Source organism: Suricata suricatta, chromosome 8, assembly GCF_006229205.1.
Source record: "Suricata suricatta isolate VVHF042 chromosome 8, meerkat_22Aug2017_6uvM2_HiC, whole genome shotgun sequence".
In the NCBI taxonomy this organism is placed as follows: domain Eukaryota; kingdom Metazoa; phylum Chordata; class Mammalia; order Carnivora; family Herpestidae; genus Suricata; species Suricata suricatta.
The window spans coordinates 8,413,217-8,428,925 of record NC_043707.1 but is presented as its reverse complement, the minus strand read 5'-3'; the positions used below and the strand labels follow the sequence as shown (position 1 = coordinate 8,428,925).

The 15,709-nt window shown below is 56.6% G+C and overlaps 1 protein-coding gene across 1 annotated transcript in view; it reads right to left on the bottom strand.

Moving 5' to 3' along the window:
• Positions 1-2,812: 2,812 nt before the first annotated feature.
• Positions 2,813-15,709, bottom strand: part of CIITA (class II major histocompatibility complex transactivator) — a 46,175-nt gene continuing 33,278 nt past the window's right edge. The window contains 10 exon segments of the mRNA XM_029946627.1: positions 2,813-3,487; positions 4,095-4,201; positions 4,886-4,969; positions 5,176-5,259; positions 7,539-7,625; positions 8,890-8,982; positions 9,548-9,628; positions 12,289-12,360; positions 13,222-13,380; positions 14,430-15,709. The exon segment at positions 14,430-15,709 is cut by the window's right edge and continues 100 nt beyond it. Of these exon segments, the coding sequence (XP_029802487.1) occupies positions 4,126-4,201; positions 4,886-4,969; positions 5,176-5,259; positions 7,539-7,625; positions 8,890-8,982; positions 9,548-9,628; positions 12,289-12,360; positions 13,222-13,380; positions 14,430-15,709 (2,016 nt within the window). The 3' untranslated portion in view covers positions 2,813-3,487; positions 4,095-4,125.

The window sequence follows — 15,709 nt, the reverse complement described above, 5'->3', positions numbered from 1 at the left end:
GCCTGTGTTGGGAGAGAGGCCCGAGGCGGGGGCCGAGGATTTATTTAGAAGATGCAGTAAAGCGTGGACTCATGCCATCAACCTAGGGCATGACTCCAGACAGATGCTCGGTTCCTCCGGGTGTCATTTCTCCTGTGCCCGTGCCTGTGGACACCCGGCTTCCCCACGGACAAAGGGAAGACAAGTTTGCATCCTGACTCCCTGCTCTACAGGGGCGTGGCCTTAGGCGTTCACCTCTGAAATGGGGACAGTAATTTACATACCTCCTGAGACGACTTGGTGCTAATCACTGAGGTGCCGCATTGGGCTGTCACAGCTCTGCATCAGGACTCACAGCTCGGCAAGCAGAGCCCACACTGGTTTGCAGCCCCCACGTGACCCCTTGTCCAGGTGCCTTTGTGCAGTGCACAGACCGCCCAACCACACCAGACAGACCTACCCAGGGAGTTTTTTTTAATTGACTAAGATACAATACTTCCCAGAGCAGGAAACTTGAACCCTGTATTGAGTGCACCACTGTGTCCTTAGCACCTGTTTGTGAAATGAATAAAGGAAAGAAAGCAAAGGGGTAAGGATCATTCATTCCACCAACGTTTATTGAGCACTTACTATGTTCAGGCACCTTGCTGGGTACAGAGGACAGAGCAGTAAACAGACTGGTGACCTGCCTTACTGGAGCTCATATCCCGAAACAATAGCAGACAACCCAACAAATAACCGTGAAAAAGATAAACTAGAAACCACTTTGGAGAGTAAAAGTGAGGGGTGTCTATTTAATAGGGTGATCTGGTCAACCTTTCCTGGGGAGCCGCTGTCCCTTAAACTGAGTCCTATGGGACCAGAAGGTGTCCCCTATGAAGGGCTGGGAGGAACATTCCAGGTCTAGGCAGGAACAAAACACACATTCCTACATAATAGGGACAGCTAACAAGTATCGAGCTGTATGCCAACTCTTGTGGTCACCCTACTACTCACTGGATCTCTGCATCACCCCATGAAGAAGATACCATAATTATGCCCATTTTTCTTTCTTTTTTTTAAAGGCACAATTCTTTTTTTTTTAATGTTCTTTTTATTTATTTTTGAGACCGAGAGAGACAGAACATGAGAGGGGGATGGGCAGAGAGAGAAGAAGACAGAGAACCAGAAGAAGCAGGCTCCAGGCTCTGAGCCAGCTGTTAGCACAGAGCCTGACGCAGGGCTCGAACCCACGAACGTGAGATCTGACCTGAGCCGAAGTCGGAGGCTTAACCGACTGAGCCACCCAGGCGCCCCGCCCAGTTTTCATATGATGAGACTGAGGCACAGAGAAGTAATCTGCGCACGTGGTGAGCTGGGCACTGAGCCCAAGCAGTTGAGCCCTGGGGTCCGTGCTGCTGGCCCTAGACCATGGTCCCTCTGAGCAGGAAAGATTTCACATAGTACTGGAGCAAAGTGTCGGTCCTCATATTTATTGAACACTTACTATACCCCTGTCAGGGTGATAAGCACTTGGCGTGTGTGAACTCATGTAATAAATGGCAGTTATCAGTCCAGAGTCCGAACAGTGACTAGTGACAGCCTCTGACGGGAGTTGTGAAATCTCTGAACAGAGGGTAGGATGGTGCCCTCCTGGTTCGGCTGACGGCTGTCAGCAAGAGCCCTGCCCTGGGGCGGCGGGGGGCTCAGGGCTCACCCCCGTGGCTGCACAGACAGGCCCACAATCCACAAATGCCGGGACCCCCCTGAGGACTGATCCCCAAGCTATTTAAAACCCAACCCTGGGGGCACCTGGGTGGCTCAGCCACTTGAGCACCTCACTTCTCCTCAGGCCATGATCTCCAGGTCCATGAGTTCAAGCCCCTGCATGGGGCTTCCTGCTGTCTCTGCAGAGTGTGCTTCACATGGGATCCTTTGTCCCCTTCTCTCTCTGTCCCTCCCCCACTCACACCCTCTCTCTCAAAACTAAATTTAAAAAAAACTCTGGGAAACGGAGAGGTGGGCCTCAGGCATTAGGCTGGGGGAACTGGAGCCGAACAGACAGGCTCCCACTGCCACCAGGAGAAAGCAGACTTACCCTGAATCGGGACTTGTGACCAAGCGGGTCACGCTCCCGCAAAAAAGCAACAAGGGCCTGGCTGGCAGCGCTCTGTGTAGACGGCAAGGCTTCCAGTCCCTTCCAGGCCCACCGTGGCCGAGGCAGGAGTGCAGGCTGGATGAGGAAGGGCTCTTGGCAAAGGGCAGAGCCAAACATCATCCCTCTGAAGGCTGACGGTGCTCCAATACGTATCCCCAAATAATGAATGCAACAGAAAGATCTTTTCCAAAGAGGACTTAGGGCCAAGGTGGATTCTGCTGGGGGGCAGGGGCCAGGAAGAGCAGCAGAGGGGGGGAGTGGGCCGAGGGGGCAGAGGGGTAGAGCTGCATTATCAAAAGAATGCTTCCCTCTGTGGTCTTGGTCCCTGTCCCTGTCTCCACCTCCCTCTTCCATTTTGGGTGATGGCCCTTCAACCCAGCCAACGTGCTAGGAGGCGGCCCAAAGCAGCCCGCATGGAGGGGTCCTCCTCTGTCAGTTCCTGAGATGAACCCAGGCCCCCACCCCCCAGCCAGCCCAGAGTGCCCGGGCCTTCAAATGATGCCAGCCCCAGCCTTCAAGCTGCCCCAGCTGGCACTGGGCTGGGCACCCACGGGACAGGCGTTGTGAGCACAGTAATCCTGTGTGCGGTTTTCACCCACCACATTTTGGGGTCGTTTGTGATGCATTCAGACGACCGAACGGCAGGCACCCCAAAAACGGCCATCACTGTAGAAACTCAAGCTGTGGGCACGCCCGTGAGATGAAATGAGCCCTTTATAATGTAGTGAAAAAATGACCCAAGAAAGGAAGGCCAAGAGGCAGCCCACCCCCCTCCCGACAATTAGTGCACAGTCAGCTCTTTCCAGCTCAAGTCCAGTGTGTCTGGCCAGGCCGAGCTTGGGCCTCGACAAAGTTAGTGCAAAACAGTGAGTCCTGCAGTCAGAAAGCAGCCGCCACAGCACCCCGGCCTGTCACAGCGAATTCAGCAGGTGGGGCCGGCCACTGGTACCACCGAGTGCCAGGCCTGCCTGGGTAGGAGAGCAGCGCAGAAAAGTGACTTCTCCCCAGGCTGGCGGGCACCTGGGGAGGCAGAGATGTGGCTGCCTCCATCCCTCACTCCGGCCTGGCCACGGCTGCCGGGAGCGTCCTGCAGGGCACGCCTCAGGGCTCCTGGGTGGACGGCGGCCACCACACATCACACCCCAGTCCATCGGGGCTGGCATCAACCTGGGCCCCAAGGGAGCCTGGCGTCGGCCCTGGGTCTGTCCGCAGAGCAGGCCATGGGCCTTCGGACGCCTGGGTGGGGACCGGCCCTGAGCCGGCAGGGCTGGGTGCCACAATGCTGAAGCTCACGGGCAATGGTGCAAGAAGAACTGTGTCCACAGACAGCCAGTTCAAGGTCCCACGTGGTCAACGTCCTCCGAGAACATGCTGGGAGAGGCCAGGAGAAGGGGCGGGTCAGAAAGCTTTAAGGAGAGGGCAGCCGGACCCTGCATGCGGTGCTGTCAAGATCACGAGGGCATCTGGGGGGCTCAGTCGGTTCAGTGCCCGACTTTGGCTCAGGTCATGAGCTCATGGTTCATGAGTTCGAGCCCCGAGTCAGGGTCTGTGCTGACGGCTCAGAGCCTGGAGCCTGCTTCGGATTCTGTTCCTCCCCCACTCACATCCTGTCTCTCTTTCTCTCTCAAAAATAAATAAACCATTAAAAAAATTTTTTTTTAAGCCTGGGATATCACAGGTTGGGGCAGCACAGAAGTGAGGGAACAGACATTTGTTCAGAAACTGATAGAGAAAATGCCTATGAAGACACTGCAAAACTGCATGCTGAAGCCGCCGGGGTGGCTTGGGGACCCCCAGAAACTGTTGCCAAAGCTCAGGGCTGTGGGCCGTGGGTGGCTGCCCTGCCTCCCGCCCCTGCCTCCCCTCGGCCACAGGGCACGCAGGCCAGCTCCCCCGTGCCACCCCTGCCCACTTTCTACAGATCCTGACACTGACCCCCGCGGCCCCCCACGGCCCGGCTCTCCCCGTCCAAGCACACCTCAGTCGCCTTGTCCCAGGCATCGTGGGGGTCACTTGAGGCTGATCCGGGGGTCCTGCTGCTGCAGGTGTTCATGGATGCCAAACGGGATGGTGGGCGTCCACATCCTGCGGTGGGCATGGCAGGCAGGGGCCGGATGAGAGCAGAGACGGGGGCCTGGAGTCCCCAGCCAGTGCAAGCTGCCCCCAGTTCCCTCCCACCACCCAGCCTGGAACCTCAGAGACTGCCCACCTGGCAGAACAAGACCAGCAAGGGGGCTTGGGGACAGCGCAGGCCCAGGAGCCCCGAGACCCCTTTCTTTAGACCTAGTTCTGCTACTGACGTGTGGTGTGACCCTGAAAAGTTAGTTAGCCTCTCTGTGCCTCATTCTCCTCATCTGTAAAATGGGTCATTTAGGATCTATTCTCGAAGATAGTGATTATGTAGCAGAAGTGCCTTGGAAGAGCATAAAATACTGATACTAGACATCGGATATCATCAGTGACAAAACATAAGTTTGAACCAAACTGCCACGTTTTCTAGGTCCAAAATAATAGAATACGAGTGACTTCAAAGCGTTCACCCTAATGCATTGAGCATTTTCAGGAGCCAGGCACTGTTCGAAGGCCTTTATCCACCTAGATTAATTTAACCCTCAAAAATCTGCTTGGGGGTAAATATTGTTATCACTCCCATTTTACAGACAAAGAAACTGAGGCCAGGCCCCACCCTGGTGAGGGCCGCAGTGGGATCTGGGCGCAAGGCTCACAGGAGGGCTGGTGGCCCTCTGCCTGCCCGGGGCTGATACTTACTCCAGCGTCTCCATGTGAGGGCACCTTCTCAGGCTGGCGGCCAGCTGCTGGGCCCCGGTGGCCGTGAACTTGTTATACTGGACACTGGGGAGAGAAAGCCAGCCTAGAGCCTGGAGTCGAGGCCACCCAGCCGTGCTCCCAACAACCAGACCCCAGCCCTGCCCATTCCGGTGCCAGCAGGGGAGCCCGCAGCCCCTCCCCCCGCCCCCGACCCCGCCCCAGACCCCGCGGCCCCTCCCCAGACCCCGCCCCCGACCCCCGCCCCCCACGGCCCAGGCTGCCACACTCACTCCAGCACCCGGAGAGACACCATGTCTGGAAGCGCGTGTGCCAGGTTCTCCGCTCCCGTGTCGCAGATACAGTTATTGTACAGGCTGCCAGAAACAGAGGGCCGGGCCGGGGAGGGGGTGCCGGGAGGTCAGAGCCCATGGGGACCCCCAGCCGGATTCCTGCCCCATTTTACAGAGGGGCAAACTGAGGCCCCGAGAGCGGAGGCTGCTCCTTTGGGGCCACACAGTGGAAGTAGCTTCCTGCCCGAGACGCCCCAAGGTCCGATCCCCGCTTTGGGGCTTGCTGCCTGTGTGACCTTTGGCAAATGACTTAACTCCTCTGTGACTCAATTTGCTCCTCATAAAATAGACATGAATCATTGTGGGGCAGAATGAATGAGTTATTGATGGTACGAGACCCAGAACAGGACAGGCGTGTGGAATGCACTGAGTACTAGCTGTGGTTATGGCTGCGTCTGGGACAGGGGGCACTGAGGGTCCTGTGAGCTACCATGGATGGTGTGACGGGCCTGGGGATCGTAGGGGAGAGGAAAACGCGGAACCACTGGCCCAGCTCGGGATTCCGGGGCGTATCCCCAGCTGGTAAACAACATGCCGGGTGACGCTGGTGACAACAGAAGCTGTATGCTCATCAACAATCATCGTTTTAACGAGCCGGGTCTGCCCTGATTCTCATTTCAAGGCCATGACTTTGCCACAACTTGGCCTCGGGGCCAGACCGCAGAGCTGCACGTAAAAGCGGCAGGTCTACACTGCAGCGAAGTGGATTCAGGCTAAGCTCCAGCATCCCCTGATGTCACAGGTTGGTCGGGTACCAGGGGGAAAAAACAGGCAGAGGCTTTGCAGTTTCTTCCTGGGGTGGGTCTTAGGACCCAGGAGGCTCCCTGTCTGCCCACAGACAGGGGATCCTTCCCATATTTCACGGATGCCAAGATGTGCAGGGTCATATCTGAATATCATTGAGATCAGAATGTGTCTGATAATCAATGTTTAATTAGCAGTGTTTTGTCTTCCTAATGGTGTCTTACAGCGGATGGTATCTTAGATTGCATTAAGTATGAGGTTTTATAAAGTGGTGGTCAGATCAGAGATTGTCCCTAAATGCCCCACCAAAAGCTCCCTCCTGACCTCCGAGGGCCTCCCTGCAGAGTCTGGCCTCCCTACCCCTCCCGCCTCATCATCCCCCCCTCTGTCGCTCATTCCCTGTAGCCAGCCACAGTGGCCCTTCTGGCAAAGACTCAAACTCTTTCCCACCTCAAGGCCTTTGCATCTGCTGTTCCCTCCTCCTGGAATGCTTGTCCCTGAGCGCTTCCCACAGAAAGGGAAAGGTCTCCTGACCTCCTGGATCGAATTCAGTATTCACATTTGTTTCCTTCCCAGCATGAGTCACCATTTTAAAATATTTTATTTGTACATATGCCGACTTGTTGATTATACATGAAGCCTGAAGGCAAGAACCATATCTGTTTTGTTCGTAACCGTATCTCTAGTTCTTAGCACAAGTTCTGACTCATGGTTGATGATAGAGGCAATTAGATGCCCTGCACAACTCTAGGAAGGGCCAATCCCATAGACTACAAGTTGCACAATACACAACCCATACAGCTGCACGTGGTGACCCTGGCTGGAAGGATAAAGAATGGATGTGTCCATAACTAGATGAACCAGATCCCATCTCCCCTGGGAACATGGCTCTGGCTGTCTTAGGCAGGTGGTGAGGGCTGAGGAAGGAGCAGGAAGCTCCTCCCAGCCTGGCGAGAGAGGAGAGAGAGAGATGGCAAGCCTGAGCTGAATGACTGGGGCTCTGGTCCAAGCCCAGACCGCCCCCCCCCCCCGCCCCCCAGTCTGTCCCCTGGGCCATTTGACAGCCAAACGGGAAGCCAAAAGCAAGAGGTGCTATGCCAAGGCCCACCAGAAGGTGGCAGTGCAAGCACTGTGTGCGTGACCAGAGCCAACCTAGGCTGCTTTCTAGAACCCGGCACCCCTGGAGCCCAGCAGAGGCTCAGCCCTGCCAGCGCCAGGGAGAGGGGGGGGGAGGACAAATATTTACTGTGCACCATAGCCAGGCACTGGGCCAGGCGCTTTCCGTAGTGCACTGGGATGGACCCATTTTCCAAATGAGCCAGTGGTCTCCGCCTGAGTAAGCAACCTGTCCCGTTGGCCAGGTGCTTCTTCCCCCAGAACCCACGATCCTGTCATTGTGGGCAGCAGCGTGGCCCAGCTGCAGGGGGCTGTGTTCACACTGGACTGTCAGGCGACCCCGCACCATCTAGCTATACTGTCCCCAGCCCCGGGGTTGGGCTCTTGGCCCTCCCCCAACCCGCCAGCTCAGCGCCTGACCCATGGCAGGGGCCCCCACTCACCTCAGCCTCAGGAGGGAGGCAGCCAGCGAAGGCAGGGCCTCGGCGAGCTTGCAGGCGCCCAGGTCGGTGATGTTGTTCTGGGACAAGCTGTGGGGACAGGCAGGGCTCAGGACCACGCTCGCAGGCCCCTTCCCGTGGATGCCCACGCACCCTGGGGCAGAGCTGGGGACTCTCGCTTCCTCACAGGGTGGCCCGGGGCAGCAAGCACGTGGCCATCTACCTCGAGGACCATCATGGGGGACAGGCTGCCAATGGCGCTGTGGGTAATGGGCGCTCTTAATAAAGGGGTACAGTTCCATCCTGTGGCTAAGTGGGAGGCCAGGTGAGGCTCCAACAAGAGAGAGAGATCATGCTCCCCCCACACCTGCTCAAAGGTTTGAGACCAGCCTCCTATCCCCTTGGGCCCACAGCTCCACCCCGTCCGTGAGTAAGTGTTCATATAGTTTACTGGCTGGTCTGTTCTGCTCAGTACTGTATGCTTGTGTTGACATCGGTGCAGGTACATAATAGCTGCTCAATATTTAAGTGGGGGAAAAGGACAGAAAGGTAGGACAGGGAGGGAGGGAAGGAGATGGGGGGGATGGGGGAGGGAGATCTAGTTTCCCATGGCGTTACCTAGAATCCTATAAATGACTCAGGACGTCTCCGTCCTGGTGTCCCGGGTACTCCTAGCTGGAGTGCGGATCGACTTTGAGGACAGTTTCAGCGAACAACCACGTAGATTCTGCATCGTATCCATCCACTTCCCAAAATCCAGCATAGTTTTGGGGTTTTTTAAATTAATATTTATGGGGCGCCTGGGTGGCTCAGTCGGTTAAGCATCTGACTTTGGCTCAGGTCATGATCTCACGGTTGGTGAGTTCTAGCTTCCCATCAGGCTCTCTGCTGTTAGCGTGAAGCCTGCTTCCAATCCTCTGTTTCCCCACCTCGCTGCCCTTCCCCCACTCACCACTCTCAAACAAATACCCATTTAAAAACTAAAATAAAGGTCTGTTTTGGTAATGTTTTGGTGACAAATCCTAGTCCGTTTTTCCTCTCTCAGCCTTCCCCCCCGTCATTTTCCCTCACTACATGTGAATCAGGTTCATCACTGTGCACTTCATAATTATGGATTTGTTTGCTTGCTTGTTTACTAGGAGATCCCTGAGGTCAGGGGCTTCGGGAAGTGGGGTCTCCCGGACCTCCAATGGGGCCTGCACATAGTAGGCACTCCTGTGACACTTGCTGATTAAATCACACCACGTCCAAGCGCATGTAGGATGGCATCAAAGAGCAAGTGAGTGACTGAATGGCTGGGTGGAGAGAAAGAGCCAAAGCCAAAGGCAGCAGGAGGGGCAGACCCGGCACTCACTTGAGGGTCTCCAGGGCCTTCAGCCGCGGGAAGGTGGCCGACAGCAGCTCCACGCCCTCATCCCCGATCTTGTTCTCGCTCAGCGAGTCCAGACTGCAGGTGGCATCAGACGGAGGGGCCGTCAGCCAGCGGCCCGGAGGCCAGCTGACCTGCAGCCCCCTCCCACCCCACCCCCGCCTTGGACACGCCACAGGCAGACTTCTGAGAGCAGGTCTTTGTGCAGGGGGCGGGGAGGTGGCGCCAGCTGGCCGTCCAGGGGACGGGGTTCTGACTCTCCAGGGAAGTGAATCATTCCTCCCCTGCCCCGGAAGCCCCCAGAGCTTTCCAGCCTCCTTAACCTCTTCGGATCAACACTGTGCAAGGGGACCGTGCTCCCCACCCCCGCCTCCCCACGGGGATGCTGGGAACAGCACATGAGACTGAGGATGGACAGGAGTTTCAAAAGATTCCACTTTTTCTATTACTGGGGGTTCTCATCGGTCCTCGCTTCCCCACCGTGGGGGCCTCTGACCATTCAGAGGCCCATACAGAAGAGGCAGCAGGGGAGAGGGAGGGAGGGCCGGACAGAGAAAGCCCTTCTCTGCGCACCTTCCTCAGGGCCAGGCTTTGGGGTTCCTGACACCAGAGGCCGCAGGGAAGTTACCGGGCTCATACTCACTCCAGATGCTGCAGCGAGGAGAAGGCCTCGAGGATCCTCACCAGTTTGGGGAAAGCCTGGGGGCCTGCGACGGGGCCCAGCCTGGGAGGCAACGAGCAGAGGTGAGAGCCTGAAGTGGCGGCAGCTCCTTCATCCAGCGCCGGGATGGGGTGGAAAGTGCACAGAGGGCCCGAGGCCTCTTCCCTTCCTGCCTCTCCAGGGCCTTCCCTACCCTGATGTCCACCTGGGGCACCCAATCCCTTTCGTTCCAAAGCTCCCCACCCCCAAGAGGCCAGCTGGGCTCCTGGCCTGGGGAAGTGGTTCCCACATTCTGGCCTGACGACCCACCAGTCTTGAAAAACCACACTTACTTATTTGCCGTTACATTTTACTAACAAATAAAGCCATTTGTCGAGTACTTCTTATGTGCCAGGCATGCGCTGGGTCCTTCACTCAGACTAGATTTCATTTCACCCGCACGAGGACTCTGAGCTAAGGGCGCTTCTTGATGCCATTTTACAGGTGGGGAAACCGAGGTACAGAGATTACCTAATCCCCACACGGTCTCACAGCTTGGCTCAGCATCCACGCCCGACCTCCAGCGAATGAGAAAAAGACACCAGAGGGCTGTTTTGTTCTGCTTTTAAAATACTGTTAAACGTCCTCAATGTGAAGAATGGTCTTTGATTCCGAAATGTCCTAAAGTGTTCATTTCTTTTTTTAAATTTTTTAAATGTTTATTTTTGAGAGACAGAGCATGAGTGGGGGAGAAGCAGAGGGTGGGGAGAGACAAGAGTGTGAGCAGGGGAGAGACAGAGAGAGAGGAGACATAGAATCTGAAGCAGGCTCCAGACTGAGCTGTCAGCACAGAGCCCGACGTGGGTGGGGCTTGAACCCATGAACTGTGAGATGGTGACCTGAGCCGCAGTCAGATTCTTATCCAATGAGCCACCCAGGAGCCCCTAAAATGTTCATTCCTGGAGAAAACATCTGCTTGTTTGAATGAACACACTTGATAAGGATGAAACTGCAGTAACTGCACGCAGTCACTCAACTGACCCTGAAATATTCTCCGTCTTTGAAATCTCAAAGTCTGGGAACCGCTATAGCCTCAATAAAAGGAGGAGAGAGTGTCCAAATTCTGATTTGAACTCTGGGGGATGCCCCTCGGCTCCCATGGGTCCTTGTGGACCAATCCCTTCACCTCCATCTCCTCAGATTCGGCCCCCACCTCAGGGACTCGTTGGAAGGATCAGAGAATTCACACACCAAATATCGTGAGAGCATGAACAAAACAGACAAAACTCCTGGCCCTCGTGGAGATAGTCCAGGGGGCAAGAAAGAAATTTATAAATTACCTGGTGCAGAGACAATAAGTAATTCAAAGAAAAGTATGGCAGTGAGGGGGGTGTGTGTGAAATTGTACTTTGAAACACGGGAGTGAAAAGGCCCTGCTTGGTGGAAATGAGAAGGAAGTGAGAAAGTCAGGGCATGGGGCGTGCAGAGACCTGGAGAAGAGCATTGTGGGCAGAAGACACAGGCAGTGCAAAGGCCCAGGGGCCGGATGGCGCCTAGAAAGGTTGGAAGCCAGCAAGGAGACCACGGGGCTGGCGCGGAGTGCAGTGAGCGGGGAAGGCAGCCCAGGAAACTGACGGGCGGAGATGTAAATGGCCGAATCCGGGAAGGGCCGTGGCCGGCGGGGCCTGCGTGCGCCCTGGCACTGCGGCTGCTGCTCACACGCCCAAAATAGCCCTTTCTTTCCTTCCTTCCTTCCCCAGAACTTTCTCGTGGCTTCTGGCCTCCAGGTGGCCAGTCTCCTGGTTCTGGGCCTTTCCACGTCACAACTCTTGTTCCGCCTGAACGCAGTTTTGACCTTGAACTGGGGGCTTTTTACGCTGAAAATACTTCAAAGCCAGAAAGGGCCCTTGATGATTGTTTTCATACATTTCCTCTTTTCAGCAACATTGCCGTCTCTGCTCAAATCTGGCACCTCGTCTCTGTTCAAAACAAGAAATGCTTGGCTTTTTCTGGGGTGCGGGGGAGCAGAGACCAGGAGGGGCAGGCCACTTGTGGGTGACCGGCTGGGGGCCTTGGGCAAGGCGCTTAACCTCGCTAGGCCTCGGTTTCCTCATCTGTAAAATGGGGAAGACAGTGACTACCTCCCGGGTCACGTACAACACGCGTTGAGGACACCGTAAGTCCTTAATAGTTTCTTCCTAATCATTCGAGGTGATTTTTAGATCCCTAACAAGGATCTCACACGAATCTAGCGTCTGCTTCTGTTGCGTCAAGAGCCAGCGTGACCTGACTTTTGTAACTCTAGGACTCAGTGTTTTCATCTGTACAATGGGCACTTAGTGACAACACGTGCCTTCCGCATGGCCTCCCCGCCTGGCTCGTTCCCACTCGTCCCCAGGCTTCAACCCTTCAGTCACCTTCTCTGCAAAGTCTCCTTTGACCTCCCCCCAAGCCTGTACCCCAAGCCCCTGAGCCATGGCCACGGATCACAGCGGGTCATGATCGTCTATTTAACTAGACTGCAGCCTCATTGAGAACAGTGGCTGAGGTCAGTCGAGTATGTCTGTCCAGTGAATGGACAGGAAGGAGCGTGTTCACCAGGAAATGGGCCTCATCGCTTCACGCCCGAGAAGCGGCAGCCCTGCCCTGACCGGCCAGGCCCCAGATGCCGGATGCCGGTGTGCAGAGGCGCGAGACCAGAGGATGAGAGTGATCTGGGGGAAACGATTCACTCTCTGACTTACGCGAACTCCAGCTTCTTTAGATCCCGGACTGCGGGGAGTTCTCTGGCCGTATCTTCTGAACAACTTCTTGTCCTGGAGAGAGCGGGCGGGCAATGTAACAAGGAGCAGTCTCCTCGCCTGTCACTGAGCCCCTAAGTATCTCAAGATGCCTGCCTTGGTGTCCCCAAGTTCCCCCAGAAGGTCTGCCTTCCTTGGGACTACTGTTGTCCTCTGTTAGAAACACCTCAGAGGGGGCGCCTGGGTGGCTGAGTCGGTTCAGCGTTTGACTTCTGCTCAGGTCACGATCTCACAGTTTGTAAGTTCAAGTCCCGCATCGGGCTCTCTGCTGTTAGCACAGAGCCCACTGCAGATCCTCTGTCTCCTTCTCTCTCTGCCTCTCTCTCTCAGAATAAAAATAAAAATAAAACCCAGGGAGGCATTACTGCAGGTTTCATGGAAAAGAGCCTATACCCAACCCAGACAGCACGTAGTAGGTGCTCAAACAATGGATGGTGACAGAATGAGAAAATGTTGTTCTGTCATCAAGTTTCCGCTGCCTCTGGACGGTAGCGCTCCGCCATCCATAAAATGGGAACGATCCGGGCTCTGGGTGCCTCGCAAGGTGGCCATCAATAACACTTCTGCTGGCAGACGCAGAAGGCATCCCCGTGACTCTGAGCAGGGAGTCTATCGCTGGATTTGGCTGAGAACGAAGGGGGTTCATGATAGCGAGTTTTGGATGCCACACAAAGTGATTGGGCCTGGAGGCTCTGGGGGGGGGGGCAGGTGCTGCCTGGCGGAGGGCTCGGGATGTCGGCGGGGACACTGCCTGGTGGAAAGCACGAGATGTCCCAAAAAAGAGAAGGAGTGCTAATGGGCAACTTAATACTGGGTGCAGTCGGTCCTCAACCTGCATGTTCCAAACCACCTCTCAGCGCCCCGCCTCCTCCTCACCTCTGGATCTGTACGAGGTTGCCCAGATCTTCCACATCCTTCAGGGACTTGGCCTTGAAAGGCTCGATGGTGAACTTCTCCTCCACCTCCCGGAGCAGCGTGGCCTCCCCACGCTGCTGTAGAGACTCCCACAGCCCCACCATGTCACTCAACGCAGCCCTGTGGAGGAAAGGCCTCAGACCCAGGCACAAGGACTGGGCTAGACCATAATGGAGGGGCAGCTGCATGAAGAGACCTCCTACCTATTCAGATACTTTCTGTCCTCTCAGTTTCATCCCTACTTCCTCCAGGAAGCCCCCATGACCACTCCAGCTCTTACTGATTTCGCCCTTTTCTCAATCCTCTCAGTGGTTTTGTTTCCCTTTTTGCTTTGGCTACCAGGAAGCTCAGTGCTAAAATCTTGGTTGAACCACTACAATGGTTTAGGACCTTATAGCTTGAGTAACGTATGTTTAGGCAGAAGGTGGGAGAGATTCTCTGAATATTAGGCTGAAGTGATCAAACACATCACTGAAGGATTTAAAGGAGCCAAGTTAAGGAATCAAAGTATGACCAGATGTGAGTTCTGGGAAGATTGCTCTGATGGTTTCATGTAAAATGGAATGGAAAAGGAGAAAACAGAGGCAAGGAGGTCCGGGGGTGGCTGTGGCCTTAATCCAACATGACAAAATGGTGGCTTGACTAGGGGATAGAGAGAAGAAAACGAATTTGAGCCCAGACCGGTCATGGATTCTAAATGTAGCCCAGTGCCTGGCACATGACGGCCTTCAAATATTGGTAAAAGAGGCTACTCCAGGGGCGCCTGGGTGGCTCAGTCGGTTAAGCCTCCGGCTCAGGTCATGATCTCACGTTCGTGGGCTTGAGCCCCGCGTCAGGCTCTGTGCTGACAGCTAGCTCAGAGCCTGGAGCCTCCTTCCAGTTCTGTGTCTCCTTCTCTCTCTGACCCTTCCCCTCTCATGCTCTGTCTCTCTGTATCAAAAATAAAAATTAAAAAAAAAACATTAAAAAAAAAAAAGAGGCTACTCTATGTGCTGTGTGACCTCGGACGAGCTGCTATCTTTCTCTGAGCCTTGACCTGGTCATCGTAAAAACAGAAGGAATCCCTTTGCTCCCGCCTGGCGATTGCGCATGCGAAATGGGACCCCACAGTGCTGGGCACAGCTCCAAGACCACCAGCAGAAGCCCCCTCGCCTGTCGCCTGCCCCCACCTGAAACGGGTGACGCAGCGGAGTCCCACCAGGCTCCCCAGTCCAGAGGGGTCAATGCCAGTGCTGCAGAGATCCAGGGAGAAGTCTCGGCCGGCCGCCTCCAAGGCGCTGCCCAGCACATAGGTGTTGGGGGGCGCGAGCCGGGTGCCCAGGAAGGAGAGGTGGGCGGGGAGGCCCTGCACCACGTGCTGCCAGAGCCCAGCGTCCGAAGCCTCGTGGGCGCAGTGCAGCAGCTCCAGCAGCCGCCCAGCCTGCAGCGCCCCTGGCTGCAGCCGCCTCAGGTACCTGGCAAGCACCTTCTGCTTCCTGTCTGCCAGGGTGGCCGAGGCCGGCCCTGCTAGGGCCTCGAGGCAGTCACTGTGCCGCTGGAACAGCAGCCCAGTCAGGAAGCGTGGCACGCCCTCCAGCCAGTTGTCATAGGGCCTCTTCTTCCTCGGGGTCAATGCCAAGTACTGTAGTAGCTCCTTGTCCTTGATGTCACTGCTCAGGGCCAGCCACACAGCCCCCAGGAAGCACTGCAGCAGGAAGCTGGAGAAGGCCAGCTCCATGTCCGCGGCCCCCGAGCTGGGCTGAAGCAGGCCCTTGGCCACAGCCCAGGCCCTCACCTCCGCCGACGGGAGCTGGCTGTCTGACAGGGTGGCCCGGTGTCTGCGGCCATGCTCCCAGGCCAGCCTGGCCAGTCCTGCCAGGGCCCCCGGGGGGCCGTCGCGGGCCGCAGGGCCCAGCAGGCCCACATAGAGTCCCGTGAGCGTGGAGGGCAGCTCCGCCTCGTCGCCCTGCTCCAGGAGGGCCTTGGACAGCTGGCACACGGCCTGGCACAGAGCAGGGCTGTGGCTGTGGCTGAGGAGGAAAGGCTGCCGCCGGAGGAGTTCCAGGGCTCGCTCTCGGTGCTCGGGGGCCCCTGCGAGCTCCAAGTAGCGCGTCAGGTAGGCCTCGGCCTGCTGGGCCGAGAAGCCGGTCACCTCGAAGAGAGCGTCGGCCTTGCTCAGGCTCTGGGCCAGGCGGCCCCGGGGCCGGGCCGTGAGCAGCAGGGTGCAGCCTCGCAGCAGCTTCCGCTGGAGGAGGCCCGCCAGCAGCCCCCGGACCGAGCGGGGCCCCGTGGACACGGGTCCACACGCGCTGTGCAGGAGGCCGTCTTGGCCTTCGAGGCCCTCGAAGCCATCGAGGATGAGCAGAACCCGGTCAGGCCTCCTCACGATGTAGCTGAAGACCTCCTCATCCACCGGCAGAGGCCGCGGGCCTGGGGAGAAGAGCAGGTCCTGCAGGCGGTACGCGTCCCC